Below are 24,386 nucleotides of genomic sequence, written 5' to 3'. Positions count from 1 at the left end.
TGAATGTGTTGAATTCTGGCTTGGTTTATTGCCTTCATCATGTCGTTGAGCGAATTGGAGAAGATGACTGATAACGTTGAGCCGAGGTGAGGTGGAGGTGTATTGAATGCTTGACATTAACGCAGCAATATATAGCCAGTCGTGGGATGTTATTAGACAGGCGCTTAAGGAGAGAATTCAGGAGGTGAGTGAATGTCGCCGGCGAGACAGGAGACAGTAGATTAAACTGCGCGTCACAGAATATAAAGAAGTACTACGACAACACTAGCCATAATACCCAACACGATGACCTAAAGAATACCCGAGAGATGGACAAACCTAAAGTCGAACTCGATACGCGCACAAGAACTGAGCCAGAGATCAATATAGCCGACGGCGGCAATAACCTACAACTCGGGCAAAGTGACGAACACAGTCAGTCTCCAGACAAGTCACGAGTACAAACACCTGCTGTTGTGATTGGACCGAAACGTGCACCGGTTGTTGAGAGCGTTTCGGAGAAGGAAGCCTTTGAAGAGTTCAATAGCATCTGGCAGATAATCGAAGTGGATTTCGTTGAGTATGTTGATATTCTGATCAAGGAGTTGCTGACGTGAATTGGAATATCAACAGTGAACCTCCATTCACGATACAACGAATATCCGAATTAGCTATATACAATGACAACAAGGATAGAGGCTCGTATAGAACCGTTGGAAAATATTTGCGGGCGCTGCATAGAGTAGTAATGGTGACATCAGGTAAAATATCACTCGATGCACAAATAAAGGCGATGGAAGGTACATCTAATACGAATACATGTGGACTCCTTAATGGAGAAGGCGCCGTGCCTCTAGATTCAGTTGAATTAAGCAATGCATCGGCATTGAATGTTTCACCCTCACATTCAAGCAGGGCAAGCGCACCACCAACCCCAATGTTCTCACCGATACCGTTTTTAGCTAATAGAAAGACAAGCAGAGAAATATCTCCATTGAGTATGCAAGACACCCAAGCTGATGTAGAGGACTTTGGGAATGTGAATCTTAACAGGCCAACAAGTCCGACGAGCAGTAGTAGCAATGCAGCGGCAGCAGCAGCAGCAGCTTTGAGTGGAGGAACCAATTCTGCCGATGGAGAAAGTGACGCTCAGCCACCACCGCAACCAACGACTGCACAGGAACATCTTGGTATTGTCGATGAGTTGGACGCTGGGCAGGGCAAGGTTGCAGAAGAGCCTGTGTCCCTGAGCAGTACAACACAACTTGAAAGTGGAAATGGTAGCAGCAATACAAATAACACGAGTGATAACAGTGATTCTGACGATAAGAATGCAGCGAATGCAGCGAATGAAGCTAACGAAGAAGAGGGTCGCGCGAATAAGAGGAGAAAGTCTGAGCATCTAATTGAAAATGAGGACGAGAAACTAAAGAAAAGCTTTTAATATATTTTAATGGATGTTTAACTTATTTCAAGCATTGAGTTTTGTGGTCTTTGCGAGGCACGCAACCTCCTTCTCCTGCACCGCAATCACAAATGAAACCAAAAACCTTAGGAGGACTATTATTGATATCCTTGTCGGTGGGAGCAGCATCCTCATTCGCAGCTCCGACGCCTTTGCCTGTTCTGTACAATAGTAGACGCCAGGATAACAGCGATAATAGTTCGGGCGGTGATAGCAGCAACGGTGATAGCAGCAATGGTGGGAGTAGCTCGAACAACAGCGACAATAATTCGAACAACAATCACAATAATTCGAACAACAACGATAACAATTCAGACAGCAACAACGACAACAGCACCGACAATAATGATAATGGTGGCAGCAGCAGTAATGACAGCAGCAGTAGCTCATCAAATAGCGGCGATAGTAGCACCGACTCTAGCCCGTCTGAGGGTAATACCAGCAGTGACAATAATACCAACAGCAGCAGCAGTAGCGCATCTCGCTCCTCTGCTTCATCACAATCCTCTGCTTCATCGCAGTCTACTGCCTCTTCACAGTCCACTGCCTCGAATGCGTCGACTGCGAGTGAAAACAGCTCAACACCATCACCAAGCCTTTTAACTAAAAACAATGGAAATGTGGTGACAGTAACGCAGACGCCTTCGCCGGGCTCAGGCAACGCATCGAGTGAAGAATCAGACGGTTTGAGCACAGGTGGTATCATTGGTATCGCTGTGGGCGTAGGTGTTGCCGCGATAGCCGCCGCCGGCTTTGTTATCTGGAGATGTGTGAAGAGACGATACGCAGATATCGAAGACGACGAGGACAACAGTGGTGAGTGGGTTCTTAAGTGGTGATAGATTCTGACACAGAAACAGACGACATTAAATGGCCTCAATTGCGAGATGAAGACGGACCATCAGCAACCGCACTCCAGCCATTGCCTGCTCGCCCTACCGGTGGTGCAGGTATAGAGATGGAGAGCAGCTACAGCAACCCACATCCAACGAACGAGACAGATGACGATTTGAGTCTAGGTGGTGAGCCACTAACCAACGCGTCACACTCTATCGGTGGAATGCGTTCAAACAGCCCGGGTGCAATGGGATACGCGCCTTATAGCGATTATCCTATGCCTCCAAACGCAGCAGCAGCTGCCGGTGGAGTAGCACATCCGCAGTACTTTGATCCACTCACTGGTATGGCCTATTACAGTGATGAACATGCTGGAGCAGGTGCTGGATATAGCGACAATGCATACGCAGATCCATTCGCGAATGAAGCACCTCCTTCCTCTCAGACGCCTCAACCTCCTTGGGCACATGCGCAGAGCGAAGCTTCTCTCCTCCATCCTTATGGCGGTACTCCTTCGCCCCATCCACAAACTGCCTATCCGGTGCCAGGTCCGGGACCACAGCCGGGTCAGTACTTTAACATGTACGGAGGTAAAGTGTGATTGTGATTGGGTTTAAAAGTCGTGTGCGCCATAAAGAAGCTAATTGGAGCTGGTCTCCTTATTCCTTGCAGAGCTGGTCTCCATCTATGGTTGGTGTATTGAAAGTTTTCTTTGTCTTTCAGCAAGTGACATTCAAAATGAGAACATTACAAGTATATTATTATGATTAACTTTATCTTCGATTCTATGTCCTAGAATATATATATGATTCTTTATAGTACAGTGAGGGGCATATGCAAAACTTGTGTTCAAAATTGCTATCTCAGTGTTCATCCTTCCATGCACCGAAGGCTTCATCCTCCTCCTCAAGCTCATGTTCGAATAACCTTGAGTGTCGTGAGTCACAAGTCTAGTAGGGTACTCAGTACACACCGAAAACACGCTAGGAATATAAATCTGCTTGTACAGATCTAGACGTACATCCTGGCCATGTCTGTGAACTTTCCAAACCCGCGATCGCCATCCCACTTGTGTGAGGTTTTGGCATATCTCCACGAAGGGTAGGAGGTGCTCCATCTGTATCTCCTTACCAGTGCTGGAGTCACCCAGCAGATGTAGCTTTTCAAGCCTGGTCCAGTTCGGTGCACACTCGCTCATCAGAATGCCGGTGTCTACAATGGGGAGATGCACCACCAATTCGGTGAGATGAGGGCACTTGTTGGATACGTTAGTGAGCATCTCCTGAGTAACCAAGACGTGATGTATCTGTTTGTAAATGTTGTTAGTCCTATCCGGGCAAAGCAGAGATACGCTTACCCTAAGTGTCGTCAATGTATAGCAATGCATATTGACCAAACGCTCGAGAAACTCCGCGGGCAGATACGGCAGACTGTCCATCCCTGACGAGTATATAGTGAAGCTCTTGAACGACTTGCTCGGTCTAATAGCGTCTAATAGTTTATCCAGCACGCCTGAAGAGTTATATGTCACACTGAGATGTGTGAGGTAAGGCATAATAATTTCCCAGTGAGTGCTAGTCAAGCTGAGCGATTCTAATGCCAGTGAGGTAATGTGTGGGTTCCGCACGAGGATATTCACGATAGATCTATCCGTCACGCGCTTCAATCCACCAAGACTGAGCTGATGGAGGTTTGTCAAGCTTCCCGCAATGCTGTTGAGGTATTTATCGTCAATCACGCCGCTCTCTTTGGCCAATATCATCAGCGATCGCAGCTGCTGGCCACGCTGCTGGAGAAATGGCCGCAAAGCGCGCGCTATGCTACGATCAGGCAGGATAACTTTCAGGGTGTGCAGTGTGCGCCATCGGGCTGGAGTGGGTTTGAAGATGTCATCGTATCTTATATCGTTTCCGGAATTGATTTCCAGCTCTGACAGTCGAGGTAAGGTGCTAACGACTGATAGGATATCCGTGCTGAGCGTCATGGCTCGCGTCCAGCTGAGGATCTCTAGATTGGTGAAATGGGTGAGTGACGACGTCAATGTGTCGTAGAGATGGACTCTTTCGATGTGGCTGAGCTGACGGGGAAAGGATCGTATCTCTAGCTTTTTCACAAGGTGCGCTAGCTCGCTGTTGTGCTTTATGGCGTCGAAGAACTCCACCAGCTTGTCGGGTCGCTCCCATGGCCTGAGGGCGACGAATGAATACAGCTGCTTATACGCTTCATGGGAGAACTCCTTATTGAGTGTGAGCACCGGCAGCAGGTCCCTCGGGTTGGCCGAAAGTGGCTCGATGATATTGGGTATCAGCTCAGGAGGCAATCTTTGGATGTTCATAAGAGCAAAAGGCTGTATTAATGCACTCGGATGATTTTCACTTTCTTCAGCGCTGCTGTACTATTTACGGCCGTGCTGGTTGGTGCACGGAGTTCGGGCCTGTGATGATTGAGTAACTTAGAAGAGATATCGTATAATCAGGCTAAATGCATTGCGATTCGTGGTATTAATACAAGCGGGGTATTAACAGAGTCATTCATATCTAGAAAGTCTATTCAGTGCCAGCCTAGCAAGTTCTTCAGCGCGCAAAGCCCTTTGCTCTGCTGCTAGCCGCCTACTGTGCTCCTTAAGCAGATCGTTCTTGATTATGTTAACGCAGTGCACAAGGTTCACGAGTTTGTCGTGCGAAGCCGTTGTTATATTGCATGGCGTGAGACTGACTGGGGTGATGTTTGAGGCAGCGGGGAAAGATTTAGCGGGGTTTGATGCGGGGTTTAAAGGGGTGGAATTCGACATGTTTGTGTCACGTGGGGCCCTCCCGTCTAAACTTTCTTCCCTGGATTCTTTGTAATCGATAAGGATAGCCGGCAATGTGCTCCGCTGCGTGGAAGATTTGGAGCGATATTTATCGATCATCTTACGTAATTTGTTTGGGCTGCTCAATGGCTCTGGACCAGTTTCTCGTAAGAATTGTGCTAGCTCATATGTTGATGTCATTTGCCGATGTTCATGTCCATGGATCAGAAAATATCAGAGTTCAGGGAGCGTACGAGTAAAATATTTGATAAATACGCATTATTCCAGAAACTGGAAAATATCGACAGTTCACCGGAATCTTCGACTTGTCCCTCGCAAGGTATGTTAGCGGACGTGACAGATAATTGACTTGTATTAACAGCGGAAATAAACGCTTAGAATCTACCTCAGGCTCTGCAGTTAATTCAGCTTACGTAGCAAGGTCTACGACGTCACATGACTCTCATCTAAAATCCCGCGAATAAGGAAGTATCTGCGATGCGTGCGCCCAAGTGCCCACGCATAAGGATATTCCGATGCTTGTAAATGAGCTTTTAATGACTTCCTTCCTAATCCGTCGAATCTAGTTACCAATTTTGATGAACTCCGTGAGACAAGTCACCACGTGACCAAATTCAGGTACCGCATTTGGGATTCCCCTCTTGTAAAACTTCGATCGCTCGTTCTTCTTCTTTAACAACTACGACGATGGCTATAAATTTTAAAGCAAATGGACAGCCACTGGGGATTGTCACAATCTTCATCGCTTTATTAACGTAGGCCCCCGCACACTCCCCGCATATCGCAGCTAACCAAATCTTACAGCTCCGTCGGAGGTATGATCTTTGGGTGTGTACAGGGTCTTGTACGACCAGGATGTCGCCACTGACTCTTCTAGTTATGATACCGGTCAAATCTCGGACATGCTCCTCATGGAAGACTTCCTCCAGCGTTTCGCAGATATTCGCGAAGGTTGCAACGCCAACGGAATGAACTGCACCACCTACGAATTCTCCAGAGTCAGAGAAGGTCTTATTGTCGGTCTTCTCTCAATTGGTACCCTGTGCGGTGCTCTCTTAGGTGCTCCAATTGCCGACAAGCTGGGTAGAAGATGGGCTATGTCGATTGAGTGCATCGTCACTACTATCGGATTTATTGTTCAAATCACTGCCTTCCATGTCTGGCAGCAAATCGCTGTTGGTAGACTTATTGCTGGTCTTGGTGTCGGTGCCCTCTCTGCCGCGGTACCAATGTACATGTCAGAGTGCGTCGTTGCTGCCTTCAGAGGTACAGCTGTCGCCTGCTACCAACTTGCCATCACCTTTGGTATCTTGTTGGCATACTGTTTCTGCTACGGTACCCGTGAATTGTATAGCGATGCCAGCTGGAGAATCATTGTCGGTCTTGGTATGGTTTTGACCTTCATCCTTGGTTGTGGTATCTGGTTACTTCCAGGTGAGCATACTTAAATGGCTTTCTTAACTCATACTGATATCATGTCAGAATCACCACGCTGGCTCATGAAAGCCAACAAACCTGACGAAGCAAAACGTGCACTTGAAAGAATCAGAGGTGTCAACACGGACTTCGATAGTACAGTCGTCGATCATGATTTCCTTGAAATTGCCAGCCGTATTAAGATGGAGCAACAAACCGAATCTCCATTCTGGAGATCATGGGTGGAGTGCTTCGCCGGCCATCCTGGTACTAAGAAGTTGGTTTACAGAACTTTCCTTGGTATGTTTATTCAAAGTCTGCAACAGCTGACTGGTGCCAACTACTTCTTCTACTACGGTGCCACGATCTTCCAATCGGTTGGTATCGAAGATTCTTACATCACCCAAATCATCCTCGGTGTCGTCAACTTCGTTTGCACATTTGCATCACTTTACGTCTTGGAAAACTTTGGACGTCGTAAGCCTCTCATCATTGGTGGTCTCTGGCAATGTGTTTGGTTGCTCATTTTTGCTTCCGTCGGTGTTGCTCGCCCACCAGATCAGAACGAGGGCATGGGTGATCTCATGATCGTTTCAGCTTGCTTGTTCATTGCCAGTTACGCCACTACTTGGGGTCCAGCCTGCTGGATTGTTACTGGTGAAACGTTCCCAATGAGAACCAGAGCCAGACAAGCAGCCATCGCGACTGCTTCAAATTGGACGTGGAACTTCCTTATCTCCTTCTTTTCGCCATTCATCACTGGTGATATTGGATACGGTTACGGTTACGTGTTTGCTGGTTGCAACTTATTCGCAGCATTCTTCGTCTTCTTCTTCCTCTACGAGACTGCCGGCTTGACCCTTGAGGCAGTCGACGAGATGTACTCTACCGACGGTTTGAAGGCTTACCAAAGCGGTGGATGGACACCCCCTGGTTACAGTTCAAGAGGAGAAGTCATGGAAACAAGCAAGGTTGAGCAGTACCACAAGGATCATGCCGACAATGGCGAAAAGAGATTCGATGATGATGAGGAGAGAGTCTCTCAAACATCAGGCCATCAAGATGTTTCTCGTAAGGTCTAAGATGCTGCTCAATAGGCATGAGCTGCAAAGGATTTTCTTTTCGCGTTTTCATTCACTTTTCACTCTCAAGGAATATTTCATCTCTATAGGATAAAACATTCTTAGGATTGCGTCAATGTCTAACAACCACTTACTTATTAACTTGCCAGATTCCATCTTTCAATTTGCCATCATGAGATCTCAATAGACTTTATCATGCAAATCCATACACTTCTTGTACTATCAATACTTTCAGATTATGTCGAATAAACTTATTTCATTGAAATTTTTTTCGTTGGACTTGAGGTGTTTAGGAAGACTGAACTTGCAACTGGAGTGAAACAACGATTTTGAAGCGTTAGATTTGCAGTACGAGAACGTGCGTGTCTGTGGATATTTGAAAACTACATACGTTTTGGTTTTTTGAGTCTTTTATATGCTAGGATGTTGGGTTGCCCTGAAAAGAAAAAAATGTCTGGAGATATACTGATGATGCGAGTGCAGGATTGGGTAGTGGGTAGTACTTTCCCGATGGCTTATACTATCTACCATTCTTGTTTGTGAAAACCTTTAACGACAAGTCAAGCGCACTAGAATTCATCGGAAAGGTCGAAGAGTTTGTCAAACTTAGACACATATCAGAGCGCATCCTGACACCCTCCGGATTCTTGACGAAAGTGCTGAGTCAAAATAACATGATGGATTTTAAAGAGGTGGTGTGAGCGTAAGTCACGTTACTGGATTTGTAAGGTTACTTCGGAAGCGGTCCGCTGTCAATCAATCTGAAACAGCGACGGATCTGATGACGCCCAGTGAGAACGAGATCGTGGTCGAAACTGTGACCAGCTTTTTTTAGAGATCAGAAGCTATCTATACGGTCAGATACCGCTATCAGACACTTAAGCTTGTGGAGGTGGAGATGGGCAGATCAATGTGGATCCGCGGGTTCCAGAAAACGCAAAAAAAATAATGAGACTTTTTAACATTAGTTTATTTAGTTGGACCTAGATTTTGGATAGATCTCCGTAGCTCCGTAACAGACATGTGACCAGCCGTCTCAGGTACGGATTGCATGTGCGCTTTCCTTGTAATATTCTGACAAATTGCTCTTTAACCAGAACCACAATGACCAACATCAAGTATAATAATCAACCGCTGGGCATTGTGTCTATTTTCATTGCCATTTTAACGTAGGCCCCGCATCCGTCTCCGCACTCCAACTGACGAATCCCACAGCTCCGTCGGAGGGATGATCTTCGGGTGCGTACAGTTATTGTACTTGTGCATAGCCGCTGACACTGCCACAGTTACGATACCGGTCAGATCTCAGACATCGTCCTGATGGATGACTTCCTCGAACGGTTCTCAGACATTCGTACAAACTGTGATCCTAACGGATTGAACTGTGATATGGACTTTTCAAGAGTCAGAAAGGGTCTTATCGTCAGTTTGCTCTCCATCGGTACCCTTGCTGGTGCTCTTTTTGGTGCTCCTATTGCCGACTACCTCGGCAGAAGATGGGCTATGACTATCGAGTGTATCGTCGTCAGCATTGGATTTATCGTTCAAATGGCTGCCTTCACTGTCTGGCAGCAAGTCGCTGTCGGTAGACTTATTGCCGGTTTGGGTGTCGGTGCGTTGTCCGCCGCTGTACCAATGTACATGTCCGAGTGTGTAGTGGCCTCTTTCAGAGGTAATACTATCATCTAGCTACGGAAGCCTTCATCTTACCACATTTAACAGGTACGGCTGTCGCTTGTTACCAACTGGCAATCACCTTCGGTATTCTACTGTCATACTGCTTCTGCATTGGTACTCGTCAATTAGAGAGCGCCGCGAGTTGGAGAATCATTATCGGTCTCGGTTTCGTGTTAACTTGCACTCTCGGTTGTGGTATCTGGCTCTTACCAGGTGAATACTTATGTTTTCAACCCTTCCTTACTAACGATGCGCTAGAATCTCCCCGTTGGTTGATGAAGAACAACAAGCCTGAACAGGCAAGACATGCGCTCGAGAGAATTAGAGGTGCTGAGACAGACTTTGAAAGAACCGTTGTCGAGCACGACTTCCTAGAGATTTCTGGCCGTATTGAAATTGAAAGACAAGTTGAGTCTCCATTCTGGCAGTCCTGGGTGGAGTGTTTCATTGGTCACCATGGCTCGAAGAAGTTGGTCTACAGAACGCTTCTTGGTATGATGATGCAAAGTCTGCAACAGCTGACTGGTGCCAACTACTTCTTCTACTACGGTGCCACTATCTTCCAATCGGTCGGTCTCTCAGATTCGTTCATCACACAAATCATTCTCGGTGCCGTCAACTTCGTTTGCACATTCGCATCACTTTACGTCTTAGAGAACTTTGGACGTCGTCGTCCTCTCTTCTGGGGTGGTCTTTGGCAATGTAAGTCATGAAAATCTTCCTCCCTGAATATTACTGACTTTTCTACAGCCGTGAGTAGTTTATAGATACCATTAGCCATTGCTAATCTCTCTTTAGATTTGGCTCTTCATTTTTGCCTCCGTCGGTGTTGCTCGCCCACCAGATCAGAACGAGGGCATGGGTAATCTCATGATTGTCTCAGCTTGCTTGTTCATTGCCAGTTACGCAACTACTTGGGGTCCAGCCTGCTGGATTATCACTGGTGAAACGTTCCCAATGAGAACCAGAGCCAGACAAGCATCCATTGCCACCGCATCAAACTGGGTATGGAACTTCCTCATCGGGTTCTTCTCACCATTCATCACTGGTGACATTGGCTTCGCCTATGGTTACGTCTTCGCTGGCTGTAACTTATTTGCGTCAGTCTTCGTATACTTCTTCCTCTACGAGACTGCCGGTTTATCTCTTGAGGCAGTAGACGAAATGTACTCAACCGATGGCTTGAAGCCATGGAAGAGCAGAGCTTGGACACCTCCTGGCTATGAAAATAGGAGGGATGTCATGGAGTCGGCCAAGCTTGATACATATCATGATGAGAATGGCGAGAACGTCGACAAGAGATTTGAGGATGGTGAGAGGTTCTCTCAAGCTTCAGATCAGCACGAAGACGCAGCCAAGAAGGCTTAAGATTTTCAGGAAGTCTTATATTCCTCCTCTCTTTTTTAATTTGCTTTTTCGCTTCTATAGGACATAGAACTTTCCAAGGTTTGCTCTCATTTTACTAATTGCTTACTATGACTTGCTTAGATAATTCTTGCGCAAATAAAATAATACCTGTGCTCTCAAATGAATTTGCTTCTTCCCAAGAATGTGTGCATTGAGATTGCGTGACATTGGTATGGCGATTGCGGATTTTGAAATGATCGTGCAGAAAGAGTGTCACTGTAACGTTCACATTGATTCTCCCTTTTCGAATTTTGATTGTGAATTTGTGTGCGTTGTAGATGGCGTGAAATTGATATAGTGATTGTGGATTTCGGGATGAGCGCGTAGAGAGAGCGTATCATCGGTGATCACTGTTCTTTGTGGAGTAGCTACTAAGAATACATTTCGGGAATGCATGCCATCTCATGAATGCATGCTCGTTGTGACAGCTCATGGTTGTCTCATATTTCCGAATCATCATCACGATTGAAGAGATGCTTGTCTGTTAAAGATGGGATGAGCAGCAATGCTGAGGGAACAGCAGATATGTAAAGTAGGATATTTGAATAGGAAGACACCATCGTTGAGGTCAGACACCATTGGTAAGACAGCAGCTTTGGTATACTTGACCGACAGTTGATGAAAGTATGAGTTCAGGAAAACGTGATGACTGTTTAGATAATGGATAGTAAACAAGTCATGTTATGTGATGGTATAGACGGAACCTCTCCGCTGTCATTCTTTAAGCTTTTTGTGACAACGACGCACCATATGGGCCTCGCTTTAATAAGCGCGAGGCTGGTAGCGTGGTTAAAAATATTGAGGAATGGATTTTCAGACACGCGGTCGGAAAATAGTATACTCCGGTGAAAATTGTGGTTATGGCAGCTGGAGAGCGAGTGTGTAGTTACGGAAACGGCTGCCGACCCATCAATGAGCACCAGTCTATATCCAGGCTTTTTTTTGCCATTGAATTTGGATTATCTTCGTATTGCTTGCACATGACAAGAGTCAGGTACCAAATTCATCATGCAGCTCGTCGTAATGTTCGACCGTGCCCATTCGCACTTATGTAAAGCTCGAGTAGCCTAATCTTGCCTCTAATTACAACCACTATGATCAATTTCGAAATAAAGGGTCAGCCGGTGGGGCTTATGACAATCTCCATTGCGTTATTATCGTAAGTCCCCGCATCCCCGAACTTTGCAACTGATCAAGACCCATAGATCTGTCGGAGGAGGTATCTTTGGGTGTGTATAGACTGAATCTGCGTTATGCCGCCGTTAACATTCACTCCAGATATGATACCGGTATGATCTCAGACATGCTTCTCATGAGGGATTTCCTAGAGCGTTTTTCAGACATCCGTGAAGGATGTGACTCCAACGGTATGAACTGTAGCAACTATGAATTATCCAGAGTCAGAGAAGGCCTTATCGTCGGTCTTCTCTCCATCGGTACCCTTGCCGGTGCTATCTTTGGTGCTCCTATTGCAGATTACCTCGGCAGAAGATGGGCTATGACAATTGAGTGTATCGTCGTCAGCATTGGATTCCTCATACAGATAACCACCTTCACTGTCTGGCAGCAACTCGCGGTTGGTAGACTGATAGCTGGTCTGGGTGTTGGTGCTTTATCAGCAGCGGTACCAATGTACATGTCCGAGTGCGTCGTAGCGTCTTTCAGAGGTAGGTGTGCCCTTTGAAGAAAATTTTGCTCTAACGTTATGAACAGGTGCGGCTGTCGCTTGCTACCAGCTCGCAATCACCTTAGGTGTCTTGCTTTCATACTGTTTCTGTATTGGTACCCGTCAATTAGATAGCGACGCTAGTTGGAGAATCATCATCGGTCTCGGTTTTGCGTTTACATTCACCCTTGGAATTGGCATTTGGTTCCTTCCAGGTGGGTAGCTTGATGATTTCTCGGGGTTTTGCTGATAATCTCAGAATCACCACGTTGGCTCATGAAAAACGACAGAACCGACGACGCAAGAAATGCGCTCGAAAGAATTAGAGGTATCAAGACAGACTATGATAGAGCTGTTGTTGAGCATGACTACCGCGAAATTGAAACAAATATCAACATGGAGAGGGAGAATGACGCTCCATTCTGGCAGTCGTGGATTGAATGTTTCGTCGGCTCTCCTGGCTCGAAGAAATTGGCCTACAGAACCTTCCTTGGAATGATGATGCAAAGTCTGCAACAGCTGACTGGTGCCAACTACTTCTTCTACTACGGTGCCACTATCTTCCAGTCTGTCGGTATCGATGACTCTTACATTACCCAAATAATTCTCGGGGTCGTGAACTTCGTTTGCGTTTTTGCTAGTCTTTACATCTTGGAGCACTTTGGTCGTCGTAAACCACTTTACATCGGTGGTTTATGGCAAAGTGAGTAGCGGAAATCTTCCTCTTGAACCCTTAATGACTCTTTCACAGGTGTGAGTAAGAGAAATTTCGATAAAATCGTTGCTAATTTTGTCTCAGATTTGGTTGCTTGTTTTTGCTTCAGTAGGGGTTGCACGTCCTCCAGCGGAGTACGATGGAATGGGAGATCTCATGATTGTCTCAGCTTGTCTGTTTATTGCCAGCTATGCCGCAACGTGGGGACCAGGGTGTTGGATTATCACTGGTGAGACGTTCCCAACGAGAACAAGAGCAAGACAGGCATCGCTGGCGACGGCTTCGAACTGGACGTGGAACTTCCTTATCTCCTTCTTTTCGCCATTCATCACTGGTGACATTGGCTTCGCTTACGGTTACATCTTCGCTGGCTGCAATCTCTTCGCGTCAGTCTTTGTCTTCTTCTTCCTCTACGAAACTGCTGATTTGTCTTTGGAGGCCGTCAATGAGATGTATTCAACGAAAGGTTTGACAGCTTGGGGCTCAGAAAAATGGATTCCACCAGGAATGTCTCGAAGGGGAGATGCTTTGGAGTCTTCGAACGCTGAAAAGTACACGTTCGATCACTCTGACGGTGACAGATTCTCTCAATCATCAGGAAATAACGACGATGCAGGAAACAAAGCTTAAATGTAAGCTGCATGGAAGACTTCATCTCACTTTTCATCAATTTTTTCATTTCTGCCGGATGCAAAGGACAGCTCTCCAATATTTCAAGTTACCTACTAATCTATCCATAACTGGTGATCACGAATTGCTAAAGGCTTCCTAATGTCATCAAAATGATGCCTGTATTATCAAATTTTTCGAATAAATTTACTTTAAACTTTAGCCGACTTAGATATGTGACTGGGCGGGGCTTGCAGTTGGGGCGAGATCGTGATTGCAGTCAGTGATATCCCTTAGTAGCGAGAGTTTGCATCATCTGTTTTTGTATGAAGATCTTGCATATTGAGTATGGTAGTGTTGTAAATGAGTTACTGAAAAAAAGACATCTCAGCAATATATACTTGTAGTATGATAAGAACGCATCTAGAAATATCCTCAGTCAGCCCAGAGTTCCCATGATCCTTTAAATTAGATCAAGAGACGTGATCAGCCATGTCGGAGGCTTCCGATGTGCCAGCACGCTTCGGTTTCTTGACGAAAGGGGTGCCATTATGCGGTCGTATGATAACGGACAAAAAGTAAAAAGTAGGATGATGACATTGTAAGATTTGTGTATACGGAAGTGTTCCGGTGTCAGTCTTTTACAACTTACTGAAACAACAGCGTACCTGAAGACACTCAGATGGAAGTTTAGCGTCTTTGTTTTTATTTTTGACAAGTATTGAAATTATAGCCGCCATGCATGCATAATTCCCGCAATACCCCGTTTAGCATTCTCGATAATGCAGCTAGACCAGATTATGAGATACGAAGAAGCTCTTCCCTTAGCATTCTTGGGGATTTTATCCGCATTGAGTCACCCCCGGTGATCATCAAACAAGGAAGAGTTCCGTATGCGCACCGTATGACGTGCACATGACCATCAGGTACGCATTCATATACCATACTTGTAAAGTCAATCCGAGCTGCCCTTTCATCTCGAACTACAACCACAATGTTTAATTTTAAAGTACATGGACAGCCGCTAGGGCTTGTGACAATTTTCATAGCAGCACTATCGTAGGGCCCCGCATCTCCGCAAAACACCACTAACTGAGACCTGCAGCTCCGTTGGAGGTATGGTTTTTGGGTGAGTACAGAATGTCATTACGAGACCTCCCCGCTCACAGCGCACTAAGTTATGATATTGGTATGATATCAGACATGCTTCTCATGAGGGACTTCCTCGAGCGATTTTCGGACATTCAAGAGGGATGTGATGCTAATGGTATGAACTGCGAGACTTACGAGTTTTCCCGAGTCAGAGAGGGTCTTATCGTTGGTCTTTTGTCGATCGGTACCTTTGGTGGTGCTCTTCTTGGTGCTCCTCTCGCGGACTTTTTAGGGAGAAGATGGGCCATGACGATCGAGTGTATCGTAGTCAGTATTGGATTCCTCGTACAGATCACTACATTTGAAGTGTGGCAGCAATTCGCAGTCGGTAGACTGATAGCTGGTCTGGGTGTTGGTGCTTTATCAGCAGCGGTACCAATGTACATGTCCGAGTGCGTCGTAGCTTCTTTCAGAGGTACAGCGGTTGCTTGCTACCAACTTGCCATTACATTTGGTATGCTTTTGGCATATTGCTTTTGTTACGGTACCCGCCAGCTAGACAGTGACGCGAGTTGGAGAATCATCGTTGGTCTTGGTTATGCACTCACTTTCACGCTCGGTTTCCAGGTGGGTAGCTTGATGATTTCTCGGGGTTTTGCTGATAATCTCAGAATCACCACGTTGGCTCATGAAAAACGACAGAACCGACGACGCAAGAAATGCGCTCGAAAGAATTAGAGGTATCAAGACAGACTATGATAGAGCTGTTGTTGAGCATGACTACCGCGAAATTGAAACAAATATCAACATGGAGAGGGAGAATGACGCTCCATTCTGGCAGTCGTGGATTGAATGTTTCGTCGGCTCTCCTGGCTCGAAGAAATTGGCCTACAGAACCTTCCTTGGAATGATGATGCAAAGTCTGCAACAGCTGACTGGTGCCAACTACTTCTTCTACTACGGTGCCACTATCTTCCAGTCGGTTGGTATCGAAGATTCTTACATTACACAAATTATTATGGGTGTTGTGAACTTTGTTTGCGTCTTCTTCAGTCTTTATGTGCTAGAACACTATGGACGTCGTAGACCACTTTACATTGGAGGTTTATGGCAAAGTGAGTAGTGAAAATCTTTCTCCTAGATCATGCTAACTTTTCCATAGCAGTGAGTTGTCTCCGAGAGTAACTGCATTTTGCTAACTGCTATAAAGATTTGGCTGCTTATTTTCGCCTCCGTCGGTGTTTGTCGCCCTCCAAGCGAATACGAAGGTATGGGAGATCTCATGATTGTCTCAGCTTGCTTGTTCATTGCCAGTTACGCCACTACTTGGGGTCCAGCTTGCTGGATTGTCACTGGTGAGACGTTCCCAACGAGAACAAGAGCAAGACAGGCATCGCTGGCGACGGCTTCGAACTGGACGTGGAACTTCCTTATCTCCTTCTTTTCGCCATTCATCACTGGTGACATTGGCTTCGCTTACGGTTACATCTTCGCTGGCTGCAATCTCTTCGCGTCAGTCTTTGTCTTCTTCTTCCTCTACGAAACCGCAGGTTTATCGCTCGAGAATGTGGACATAATGTACTCCACGAAGGGCTTGACAGCCTGGGCAAGCGAGAAGTGGGTCCCACCCGGTTACAATTCCAGGAGAGATGTCATGGAGGCCAACAAGATGGATATCTATGGTAATCCGGAAAATATCGAGCATTCTGACAATGTCGATCACTCTGATAAGAGATTCGAGAGCGATGAAAACTCGCAAGCTTCAGGTCACCGCGAGTATACATCGAAGAAGGAATCAGCTTAGATTTGAGGAAACCGGTCTTTCGCTCGTGCTTGAATTTATCGTTTCTACGGGATGTGGAACATTCTTGGAGATGCTCTCTGATTTTAATTACTTACTTACTTTCAAATATGCTTAAAAGCTATCCACTGCTAATTGCAACGGGACTTTTCTTTTTTTTCTTTTATGTTGTACTATCAGAATAAATCAAATGGATTTAGGTATATTGGATGATGCCTGGCTTGCATTTGGAGTGTGCAACGTCTATGAATGTATTGGTGGTGTACAAAGATCTTGCATATGCTAGCGTGGAGTAATGAATTAAGGAAGGTATGCTAACTGTGCGAGAGTGGGCTGCTTTACTATATCCTCAACTCGCCCGGTGTTCTCGCTATATGTGAAATTGGATGAAGAAACGGGATCATCAAAGTCAGATACCACGGGTATGTTCGTAGCCTTTGGATGCTTGACGAAAGTGATGTTGGTGCACGATTCCATGATAGCAGTGGAAGAAATGGAGAGTGCGATGGTAACGTTGTGAGATTTGTGTATACGGAACTAAAAACGTGTCAGTCATTCCCGAATGTCTCAAACAGCAAAAGTACTAACGCACCTGATGACATTCAGCTATAATGATAGCGTGGTTGATGTTATTGAGGAACAGACTGCCGTCTACCCGAATGAGGTTGATTATGCTTCGTTCTACATTGTGGATGTGGCAGCTAGACGGTGAGTGAGTGTCTGCAGGAGCGACGAGGACGCTATCGGAGACGCGATCGACAGTGAGACCGCCTTGATGGGCGTTGATGATATGTAGCGTGTGGTGTATATCTGTAGCTGCCAAGGCTGACTCGTGATTGTGGGGGTGAAGGTGCTGGTCTAGCGTAGTCTTAGCAGGGCCAATTGAAGCGTTCCCAGCACTCCCAGCACTTGCAGTAGTTACAGATGCGGCCTGTCTTGCACGTGCTTTATCTTTAAAGCTGAATTTGGGTTTCGGCGCTACTGCAGCTTCCTTCTCGTTGAGGATACTTGCAATCTGAACGAGCTGAGTGGAGTAGCTCTTCTGATCGAATGAGGGAAGGAGATCAACGGCGTCGTTGAAAGTCTTCTGCAGTGAATAGACCTCTACCCTCGCCTGCCTAATTTCACAGCCAGACTGGGCAGCGTCGACGAGGCGCAGGATATCTAATTTGTGGCGCATGAACAGAAGCTAATAGACACTCAACGCCTACGACACACCAGCTTTGCGCGTCTTGAACATATCCCAGAACTCCATTTAGTTTTTTTCGCTTCGTCGTTTCTAACCAACACACCGAGGAATTCAAATATCCAAAGAGCAGAAAATGGGATTAGCAGATTATTTAAGTTCAGCAGTCGACGCGGTCTACTCAGTTGGGTACGCAGATGAGGGCGAGGAGCAGCCACAGGAGCAGCCACAGGAAGAGACACAGGAAGAGCCACAACAGGAATCTGAAGACAAGGAAGAGGAGGAAGAAGAGGAGGAGGAAGAGGAGCCAGAAGATGTGAGTGTTGCTGGCTCACAACGCTTAGCCTTCTCATGCCACTCAGATCTACCCAGCTATCCGTGAAGGTGAATGAATCTGCTTGCTGTACGCCGCACTCCTGACGCTTATTCAGAATGTGAGAACAACTCCCACGTCGCTCACTTGAAGCACCACTTCGAGCACTGCAACGAAAAAGTCGAAGCAGGCAAAGGATTCGAAGGCGAGAACTGTGCTGAGGAAATGTGAGTGCGATTCATAGGCTAGCAACGATATCTAAGTGATTCTTTCTACAGGCGTAAGTAATCTGCCTTAACTGTTATGCTTAACCAATAACATTTCCCCGATTTATAGTCCAGTGAGTAAACCGCAGCACGCACACACCCCTCTCACCCCTTACAGCTTCTTGCACGCCGTCGACGACTGCGCTGCTCCAAAGCTCTTCACGAAATTGGTCTAATCACCTTAAAAATCAATACTAGAATAAATTACACTTTATCTTCACCCTCTAAGCGCCTTCATTCGGCAGCGTGAACGGATCAGCGTACGATTTGGTCTTGTTTCTCCATATATCCCTGTATCCCTCCTTGAGTCCTTCCGTCGCGCTCTGCAGCTCTGCGACGTGGCTTGCGAGACTCATAAAGGTTGAATGCTGCGTTTGCAGTATTTGAGCGATACTGTGTGGTGTGTACATGGCCTGCTGCTGGCTGTTGGTGCTGAGCAGATATCTCAAATGTCTTTCTATCTGCTCAAGTGTACTGGTATATTTAGTCGCTCTGTCTTTAAGATCTACTGACATTTGTGTAAAGTACTCATGAGGGAAGTCCCTATATGTTTTGAGCCACGCGCCACTCTCTTGTGGGCGTTTGTAGCCATCAATTATGCGCGTCATGGTGAGTGCTCGGACTGTATCAGTGTCTGTGTCCTCTTTGAGACTGTCGAGAGCAGCTGAAGTGTGCGAAAGTGTGCTCTTCAGACTCATCAAATCGTTCGATACTTGCTCAAGCAGCACTGATGATCTATCCACGTCCTTGCCCAGTGGCTCCGACTTGAGGTTCAATGCTATGTGGTTTCTACCTTGTATGTGGGCATCTATATCGTCTATCACTTTCTTATGTGCGTCTGAGAGGTCGTTGTATTTAGTTGTCCGGGTGAGTGATTGCTGGGGCTGTTGTGAGTTATTCGGACCACCTGTGCCAGCCAATCCACCACCAATCGTACTTCCGAAAGCACCTGTTGTATTGCTATTGTAGTTTGTCAGTATGAGCGCGTAGTGCTGCATCTGAGATACTCACGCGGTGCTCCCACCTCCCAACCCAAACCCTAAGGCGCTATTCGAAGTAGCGGGCTGCTGAGACTGCTGAGGTTGTTGCTGTTGCAGTGGCTGTGGCTGCGACTGTCCAAAACCTCCAAAACCCGTGCCCGTCGTCGATGAAGCTGGTGGTTGACTTCCAAACAAACCACCAGTTTGGGCTGGCTGTTGTGTTTGTTGACCGGGTTGCTGGGAAGTTTGCTGCTGACCGAATCCTCCAAATCCTCCAAATCCACTCGATGGAGGCTGTTGAGTGGTAGTCCCAGTTGACGCGCTGTTGCTAGTACCAGCAGCCGCACCAAAGAGAGATGGCTTAGGCGCTGTGGATCCAGATGCGCCACCAAAGCTGAATCCGCCAGACTGAGCAGGTTGCTGCTGCTGCGAAGATTGACCAAAGCTGTAAGATTGAGCAGGATGCAGGGACATAGGGAATAAACCCACCTAAATCCACCACCTGCGCCTGCACCGGCACCGCTGTTATTTCCAAATAGCGACATTTATTTTTCAACTTTCGTTGACGCTGTAATCTAAGTCTGCACTCGAGTACGTTTGGCACTCGACGACGACGACGAAATTTAAAAATGTGGGGAGAAAGAAGCACATCGAGAGAGCAGCACATTGATACACATTAGGTGGATTTTAGATTGGTTCTGGGACGTACTCGCTTCTTTAGGTGTGTTAATCACAATCACAACACACGACACAAACAGCTCACACCGCCGCCGCTCAGGACTCGCCAGCAAGAATGCCAAGATCTTGTTCCTTGGTTTGGATAATGCAGGAAAGACTGTGGGTCGATCCCCGCCGCTCCCCAGCTATCTGCTAACCAACACACCAATTCACAGACACTCCTCCACATGCTTAAGAACGACAGACTGGCAACACTCCAGCCGACTTTGCACCCAACCTCGGAAGAACTCGCTATTGGCGCTGTTAAATTCACCACTTACGATCTAGGCGGTCACCAACAAGCGAGAAGACTGTGGAAGGACTACTTCCCTGAAGTTGACGGCGTTGTCTTCCTAGTCGACAGTCAAGACGTGGAGAGAATGAACGAGACTAGAATAGAGCTCGACGCTCTGCTCTCCATCGAGGAACTCTCTAGGGTTCCTTTCCTCGTTCTCGGTAACAAGATTGACGCTCCTGGCGCTGTCTCTGAAGAAGAACTCCGTCAGTCTCTCGGTCTCTGGCAAACTACCGGCAAGGGCAAGGTACCCCTTAAAGACATTCGTCCTATTGAAGTCTTCATGTGCTCCGTCGTTATGCGTCAAGGCTACGGTGAAGGCTTCAGATGGATCTCGCAATACATGTAATGACTTTATTCACTCAAATTCATGATTCCTTTTCTATTCATGTGGCTATCTATCCCAAGTAAATATGTCTCAATCAATGCAAAAAGAGTAATTTAAATAACAATTACTAAAAAAAGTTTGCTCTAAAATAAAGTGAATATGCTATGCTATATGTTGTATTATTATGCTACCGATTGTGCTGCTCAAAGTTAGACAGCGCCAACTGGCGTAGTTCAGCGTTGGATAGGCCAAGCTGCTGCGTATCTGAGCTGCTCAGACCCAGAGCCTCTAACATTCTGTTAGGTCTTGTTCTTGCCGGGCTTGAGCTCGCCTCGCTTCCGCCCTCGCTCGCATTCTGGAATGGTGGTATGTCCTCAAACAGGCTTCTTCGAGCTCTCATGTACTCCTCCTGCATGTATGCTCTTAAGTCGTGTATCCCTTTACCGCTGAATACACAGAATACTTGACGTTGGTGCTCGCTGAATTCCTTTGGTGGCGCTCGACAGAACCTCTGCAACTCAGGCCTCCTAAAATCTGGTATACCGCTGAGCGAGAGATGCGTCAGCTTTTGGAGCCTGGCTACGAGATGGTGTACGGCATCTACTGTGATCTTCTCGCAATAAGATAAATGTATCCTCTCGAGCTGCGTATAGTGATCGCAGAGCGCTATAATGGAAATGTCCGTTAGATTTGTCACTCTCACCAATCCAATACGCTTCAATTTCGGCATGTTTCTGGCCAGTTCTGTGATAGAATTGTCCGTCAAGTTGGGACAGCATGCCAGATCTATATATCTGATACGCGTGCACATCCTAGCAAGTACTATAATACTCTCGTCGGTAATCGCCGTTACGTGTCCAAGGTGTAATGAATGAAGAGCTTTTCCTAATTTTGATATGTTTTTGATCGCAACGTCGGTGAGATTGGAACATTTCGCTAGAACTAAATTTCGCACTTTGGGCGCATGCGCTATGATTCCTTTTATCGCTTCGTCGGTTATCGATGTGCAGCTCGTTAGATCGAGATGACGGAGGACTTCAAAGTGTTTTACTTGTGGCTGGGTGATTAGTGTGTAGTGATGAGGAATGTTTGATGTTGTAGAGGGTGAAGGGAATGCTGAGTCATCTATAAAGGCACACTGTCCTAATCTGAATTCACGTGCCCCAATGCCATTCTTCCAAAATAAACTGACAGAGGAGGATGAGATGGAGCACTTTGTGAAGTCTACCTCTAGCAAATCTGGACAATTCTCAGCTATAGCTATAACGGTGATATCAGATATCTGCCTCAGATTGCACAATTTCAACTAAAATATCTAAGTCAACGATGGCAAGGGAGGAAATCAAGACACGCACCCTTCTCATATGCTGACAACCTCTAGCAAGCTCAACAACGCCTTCGTCAGAAATACTCTCGCAGTCTGTCAAATTCATTCCTTGAAGCTTCTTGCAGTTATTGGCAATAACCTTGAGTGTCTTGTCTGACATTTTGTTTATACCAGATAAATCCAAAGCCAGTATGTTTTTGCAGTTCTCGAGAACGAATTCCAGGCTACTATCACTAAGACTCTTGCAACCGGTCAACGTCAGCCGTTCGAGACGGAGACACTTTGCCACAGGGAGGAAGTAAGGATCAGTAATCCAATTGTGAATATTAGAAAAATTGAGACGCTTGACGTAGTTTGAGTATTGAAAAGTAGGCGCGTTGGAATACAGCCCACCGATTATGTGCGCGAACTTGACATAAGGAGTCGCGGCAGGGAAGGAAGGGCGATGCCAGAGAATCTCGATTCCACAGGCACACCAAGTCCTACAAACGAGTAAATTGTTGAGGAGGTGCGTTGGGTTGTTGAGCAGACGTAAGATGTGTATGAGTATCTCGAGTGGGAGTTTGCTGATTGGACCATTTGGATTCTCCAGTGGTTCAGTGGCTGGAGCTGATGCCATAGATAATGAAATTGAATTCCTTGCGCCACCTTTAGGGGTCATTTGCGCACCCGCCAACTCACCGAGTGCGAGAGATTGGAGTATTTCAGTCTCAAAGTTAATATCGTTTTCATCGTTGATCGACGATAGAGATGTGTTTGAGGGCGTTGGCGAACCAGGCGTGTCCATTCCTCTGCCTTTCTCTTGGTGGTACACCGTCACGAGTGGGATATCTCCAAATACGGCAAATAAATATGATCTCACTAAGTCAAGTTATCGCGGATTCTTTAGATTTAGTTGTGAAGGATTCTATCAGGAAAGTTAATCGTAAGCGTCGTAGCAGCCGTGGCCATCTCTCGAGTAGGTCCGAGAAGGCAGATACAGACGTCGCTGAAAGAAAGAGAGTAAAAATGGAGCCTAATTCGGAAGCCTCTCTAGCTCCCCTCAAGGAGTACAAGGAATCTGACCGCAACAAGTCAAAGAAAAAGCAAACCTTCGATGGCACAAATGGCATAGATAGCACGAGTAAGGATAAAAAGACACGCGGAAATGACGTCAACAGCAGCAACAGCGTCACAGATCCAGTGCTACCACACGATGCACCTTCAACAATTGTACCTCAATCAGAAGAATTACATAAAAAAGGCAGAAAAATTCATAAAGGCTGGGAGACAGAGCCTGTTCTTCCTGAACACCGCTACACTAGATGGCTATACCCACCTCAAATAAAGATAATCAATGATAATTTCACGAAAATCAAACAAGGTACATTCGACGAAGAAGAGAGGAGAATCGTCTATGACTGGATAAGCAAGTACAAAATTACCAACAACCTGGACGATGATCAACTCCGAGAGAGGATATTTGCTTCAAAGAAGGAGAAAAACAGAGACAACTTCTGGTGTGACCTTACCGAATGTGTCCCACATAGAGTGCTAGCAAGTGTGTACACGCATGTTCGAGCTCGATGGCATCCTTATGCAAACAAAGGAATCTGGACGAAAGACGAGGACGATAGGTTGTTAGAGTGAGTGAAACATTTGAACGACTGCAAACATGCAAAAAAAAAAAAAACTAACTCTCACGCAGTGCACATGCCCAACTTGGAACTTCTTGGACAAAAATATCGCACATCGTCGAGCGTCCAGCTAACGAGTGCTCTGATCATTACCGCCGAATGTTTGTTTGTCCAGAAAGACGCAAAGGACTGTGGTCGGAGGATGAAAAGAATGAGTACCTCTCAATCGTAATACCAATGATGAATGAGCGAAACCACGTGACTAGAGATGGACACGATCCTTTCTGGGTCACTGTACAGGAGAAGATGGGCAGAAAGCGTTCAGCACACCAGTGTCGTATCAAATGGGAAGATGAGCTACGCGGACGTGACCTTCCGAATCGCCGGTCAGGATCAGATTTCAGGCGGTCTGATTGTGGTATACTGATTAAACACGTACTTGACATGAATATCAAGGAGCGTGGGGTGATCAATTTCAAGTCGCTGGGCATGGATACGTATAAGGGGGAGTGGTCTGTCAAGACGCTCAGAGACCAGTGGCGTTACATCACGTACAGGAGTTGCGGGATGGATAAAGAGCTGGCAACGTCGCTGCCGTTTGAGAAGCTGATGGAGAGAGTCAAGTCGACATTCCGAAGGGAGATTGAGGGGAAGAGCGAGAATGATGATGTGGTGTACGCGGAGAGCGAGGAGAGCGACGGAGGGGAATAGAAGGAACTAACGAGTATATTTATTAAGTGTAGCAATGTAACGCAATCAATGTATGGCAATCAATATAATCTAAACTTGTTTATCATATA

The 24,386-nt window shown here is 46.3% G+C and overlaps 14 protein-coding genes across 14 annotated transcripts; 9 read left to right on the top strand and 5 right to left on the bottom strand.

Moving 5' to 3' along the window:
- Window positions 1-39: 39 nt before the first annotated feature.
- On the top strand, window positions 40-1,423 carry J056_000965 (uncharacterized protein; the record flags this gene model as incomplete). Its single annotated transcript, XM_009270593.1, has 4 exons — window positions 40-86; window positions 136-184; window positions 240-559; window positions 613-1,423. 4 exons carry the CDS (start codon window positions 40-42, stop codon window positions 1,421-1,423), a joined length of 1,227 nt encoding a protein of 408 aa, XP_009268868.1.
- Window positions 1,424-1,515: 92 nt separating this feature from the next.
- On the top strand, window positions 1,516-2,882 carry J056_000964 (uncharacterized protein; the record flags this gene model as incomplete). Its single annotated transcript, XM_009270592.1, has 2 exons — window positions 1,516-2,260; window positions 2,305-2,882. The coding sequence occupies 2 exons, from the start codon at window positions 1,516-1,518 to the stop codon at window positions 2,880-2,882; spliced, it is 1,323 nt and encodes a 440-aa protein (XP_009268867.1).
- A 262-nt stretch (window positions 2,883-3,144) lies between these two features.
- On the bottom strand, window positions 3,145-4,616 carry J056_000963 (uncharacterized protein; the record flags this gene model as incomplete). Its single annotated transcript, XM_009270591.1, has 3 exons — window positions 3,145-3,231; window positions 3,303-3,587; window positions 3,639-4,616. 3 exons carry the CDS (start codon window positions 4,614-4,616, stop codon window positions 3,145-3,147), a joined length of 1,350 nt encoding a protein of 449 aa, XP_009268866.1.
- A 192-nt stretch (window positions 4,617-4,808) lies between these two features.
- On the bottom strand, window positions 4,809-5,273 carry J056_000962 (uncharacterized protein; the record flags this gene model as incomplete). Its single annotated transcript, XM_009270590.1, has 1 exon — window positions 4,809-5,273. One exon carries the CDS (start codon window positions 5,271-5,273, stop codon window positions 4,809-4,811), a length of 465 nt encoding a protein of 154 aa, XP_009268865.1.
- A 507-nt stretch (window positions 5,274-5,780) lies between these two features.
- Window positions 5,781-7,591, top strand: J056_000961 (High-affinity glucose transporter ght2; the record flags this gene model as incomplete). The annotated part of the gene is made up of 4 exons (XM_009270589.1): window positions 5,781-5,848; window positions 5,898-5,921; window positions 5,971-6,527; window positions 6,576-7,591. The coding sequence occupies 4 exons, from the start codon at window positions 5,781-5,783 to the stop codon at window positions 7,589-7,591; spliced, it is 1,665 nt and encodes a 554-aa protein (XP_009268864.1).
- A 1,104-nt stretch (window positions 7,592-8,695) lies between these two features.
- On the top strand, window positions 8,696-10,636 carry J056_000960 (Hexose transporter 2; the record flags this gene model as incomplete). Its single annotated transcript, XM_009270588.1, has 6 exons — window positions 8,696-8,760; window positions 8,807-8,830; window positions 8,878-9,263; window positions 9,314-9,481; window positions 9,527-9,891; window positions 10,067-10,636. 6 exons carry the CDS (start codon window positions 8,696-8,698, stop codon window positions 10,634-10,636), a joined length of 1,578 nt encoding a protein of 525 aa, XP_009268863.1.
- Window positions 10,637-11,769: 1,133 nt separating this feature from the next.
- On the top strand, window positions 11,770-13,686 carry J056_000959 (High-affinity glucose transporter ght2; the record flags this gene model as incomplete). Its single annotated transcript, XM_009270587.1, has 7 exons — window positions 11,770-11,834; window positions 11,881-11,904; window positions 11,954-12,342; window positions 12,389-12,556; window positions 12,601-13,044; window positions 13,093-13,098; window positions 13,166-13,686. 7 exons carry the CDS (start codon window positions 11,770-11,772, stop codon window positions 13,684-13,686), a joined length of 1,617 nt encoding a protein of 538 aa, XP_009268862.1.
- Window positions 13,687-14,659: 973 nt separating this feature from the next.
- On the top strand, window positions 14,660-16,561 carry J056_000958 (High-affinity glucose transporter ght1; the record flags this gene model as incomplete). Its single annotated transcript, XM_009270586.1, has 5 exons — window positions 14,660-14,724; window positions 14,771-14,794; window positions 14,844-15,388; window positions 15,429-15,872; window positions 15,927-16,561. 5 exons carry the CDS (start codon window positions 14,660-14,662, stop codon window positions 16,559-16,561), a joined length of 1,713 nt encoding a protein of 570 aa, XP_009268861.1.
- A 297-nt stretch (window positions 16,562-16,858) lies between these two features.
- On the bottom strand, window positions 16,859-17,813 carry J056_000957 (uncharacterized protein; the record flags this gene model as incomplete). The annotated part of the gene is made up of 3 exons (XM_009270585.1): window positions 16,859-17,095; window positions 17,151-17,722; window positions 17,777-17,813. 3 exons carry the CDS (start codon window positions 17,811-17,813, stop codon window positions 16,859-16,861), a joined length of 846 nt encoding a protein of 281 aa, XP_009268860.1.
- Window positions 17,814-17,880: 67 nt separating this feature from the next.
- Window positions 17,881-18,499, top strand: J056_000956 (uncharacterized protein; the record flags this gene model as incomplete). The annotated part of the gene is made up of 4 exons (XM_009270584.1): window positions 17,881-18,060; window positions 18,107-18,128; window positions 18,176-18,284; window positions 18,442-18,499. The coding sequence occupies 4 exons, from the start codon at window positions 17,881-17,883 to the stop codon at window positions 18,497-18,499; spliced, it is 369 nt and encodes a 122-aa protein (XP_009268859.1).
- Window positions 18,500-18,547: 48 nt separating this feature from the next.
- On the bottom strand, window positions 18,548-19,848 carry J056_000955 (Nucleoporin nup45; the record flags this gene model as incomplete). Its single annotated transcript, XM_009270583.1, has 3 exons — window positions 18,548-19,283; window positions 19,335-19,748; window positions 19,793-19,848. 3 exons carry the CDS (start codon window positions 19,846-19,848, stop codon window positions 18,548-18,550), a joined length of 1,206 nt encoding a protein of 401 aa, XP_009268858.1.
- A 360-nt stretch (window positions 19,849-20,208) lies between these two features.
- J056_000954 (Small COPII coat GTPase SAR1) lies at window positions 20,209-20,664 on the top strand (the record flags this gene model as incomplete). Its single annotated transcript, XM_009270582.1, has 1 exon — window positions 20,209-20,664. One exon carries the CDS (start codon window positions 20,209-20,211, stop codon window positions 20,662-20,664), a length of 456 nt encoding a protein of 151 aa, XP_009268857.1.
- A 166-nt stretch (window positions 20,665-20,830) lies between these two features.
- Window positions 20,831-22,757, bottom strand: J056_000953 (SCF E3 ubiquitin ligase complex F-box protein grrA; the record flags this gene model as incomplete). The annotated part of the gene is made up of 2 exons (XM_009270581.1): window positions 20,831-21,949; window positions 21,999-22,757. The coding sequence occupies 2 exons, from the start codon at window positions 22,755-22,757 to the stop codon at window positions 20,831-20,833; spliced, it is 1,878 nt and encodes a 625-aa protein (XP_009268856.1).
- Window positions 22,758-22,822: 65 nt separating this feature from the next.
- Window positions 22,823-24,297, top strand: J056_000952 (DNA-binding protein REB1; the record flags this gene model as incomplete). The annotated part of the gene is made up of 2 exons (XM_009270580.1): window positions 22,823-23,595; window positions 23,658-24,297. The coding sequence occupies 2 exons, from the start codon at window positions 22,823-22,825 to the stop codon at window positions 24,295-24,297; spliced, it is 1,413 nt and encodes a 470-aa protein (XP_009268855.1).
- Window positions 24,298-24,386: the final 89 nt, after the last annotated feature.

Source organism: Wallemia ichthyophaga, assembly GCF_000400465.1.
Source record: "Wallemia ichthyophaga EXF-994 unplaced genomic scaffold scaffold12, whole genome shotgun sequence".
In the NCBI taxonomy this organism is placed as follows: Eukaryota; Fungi; Basidiomycota; class Wallemiomycetes; order Wallemiales; family Wallemiaceae; genus Wallemia; species Wallemia ichthyophaga.
The sequence above is the reverse complement of the archived record's forward strand: the minus strand, read 5'-3'. Positions and strand labels throughout refer to the sequence as shown.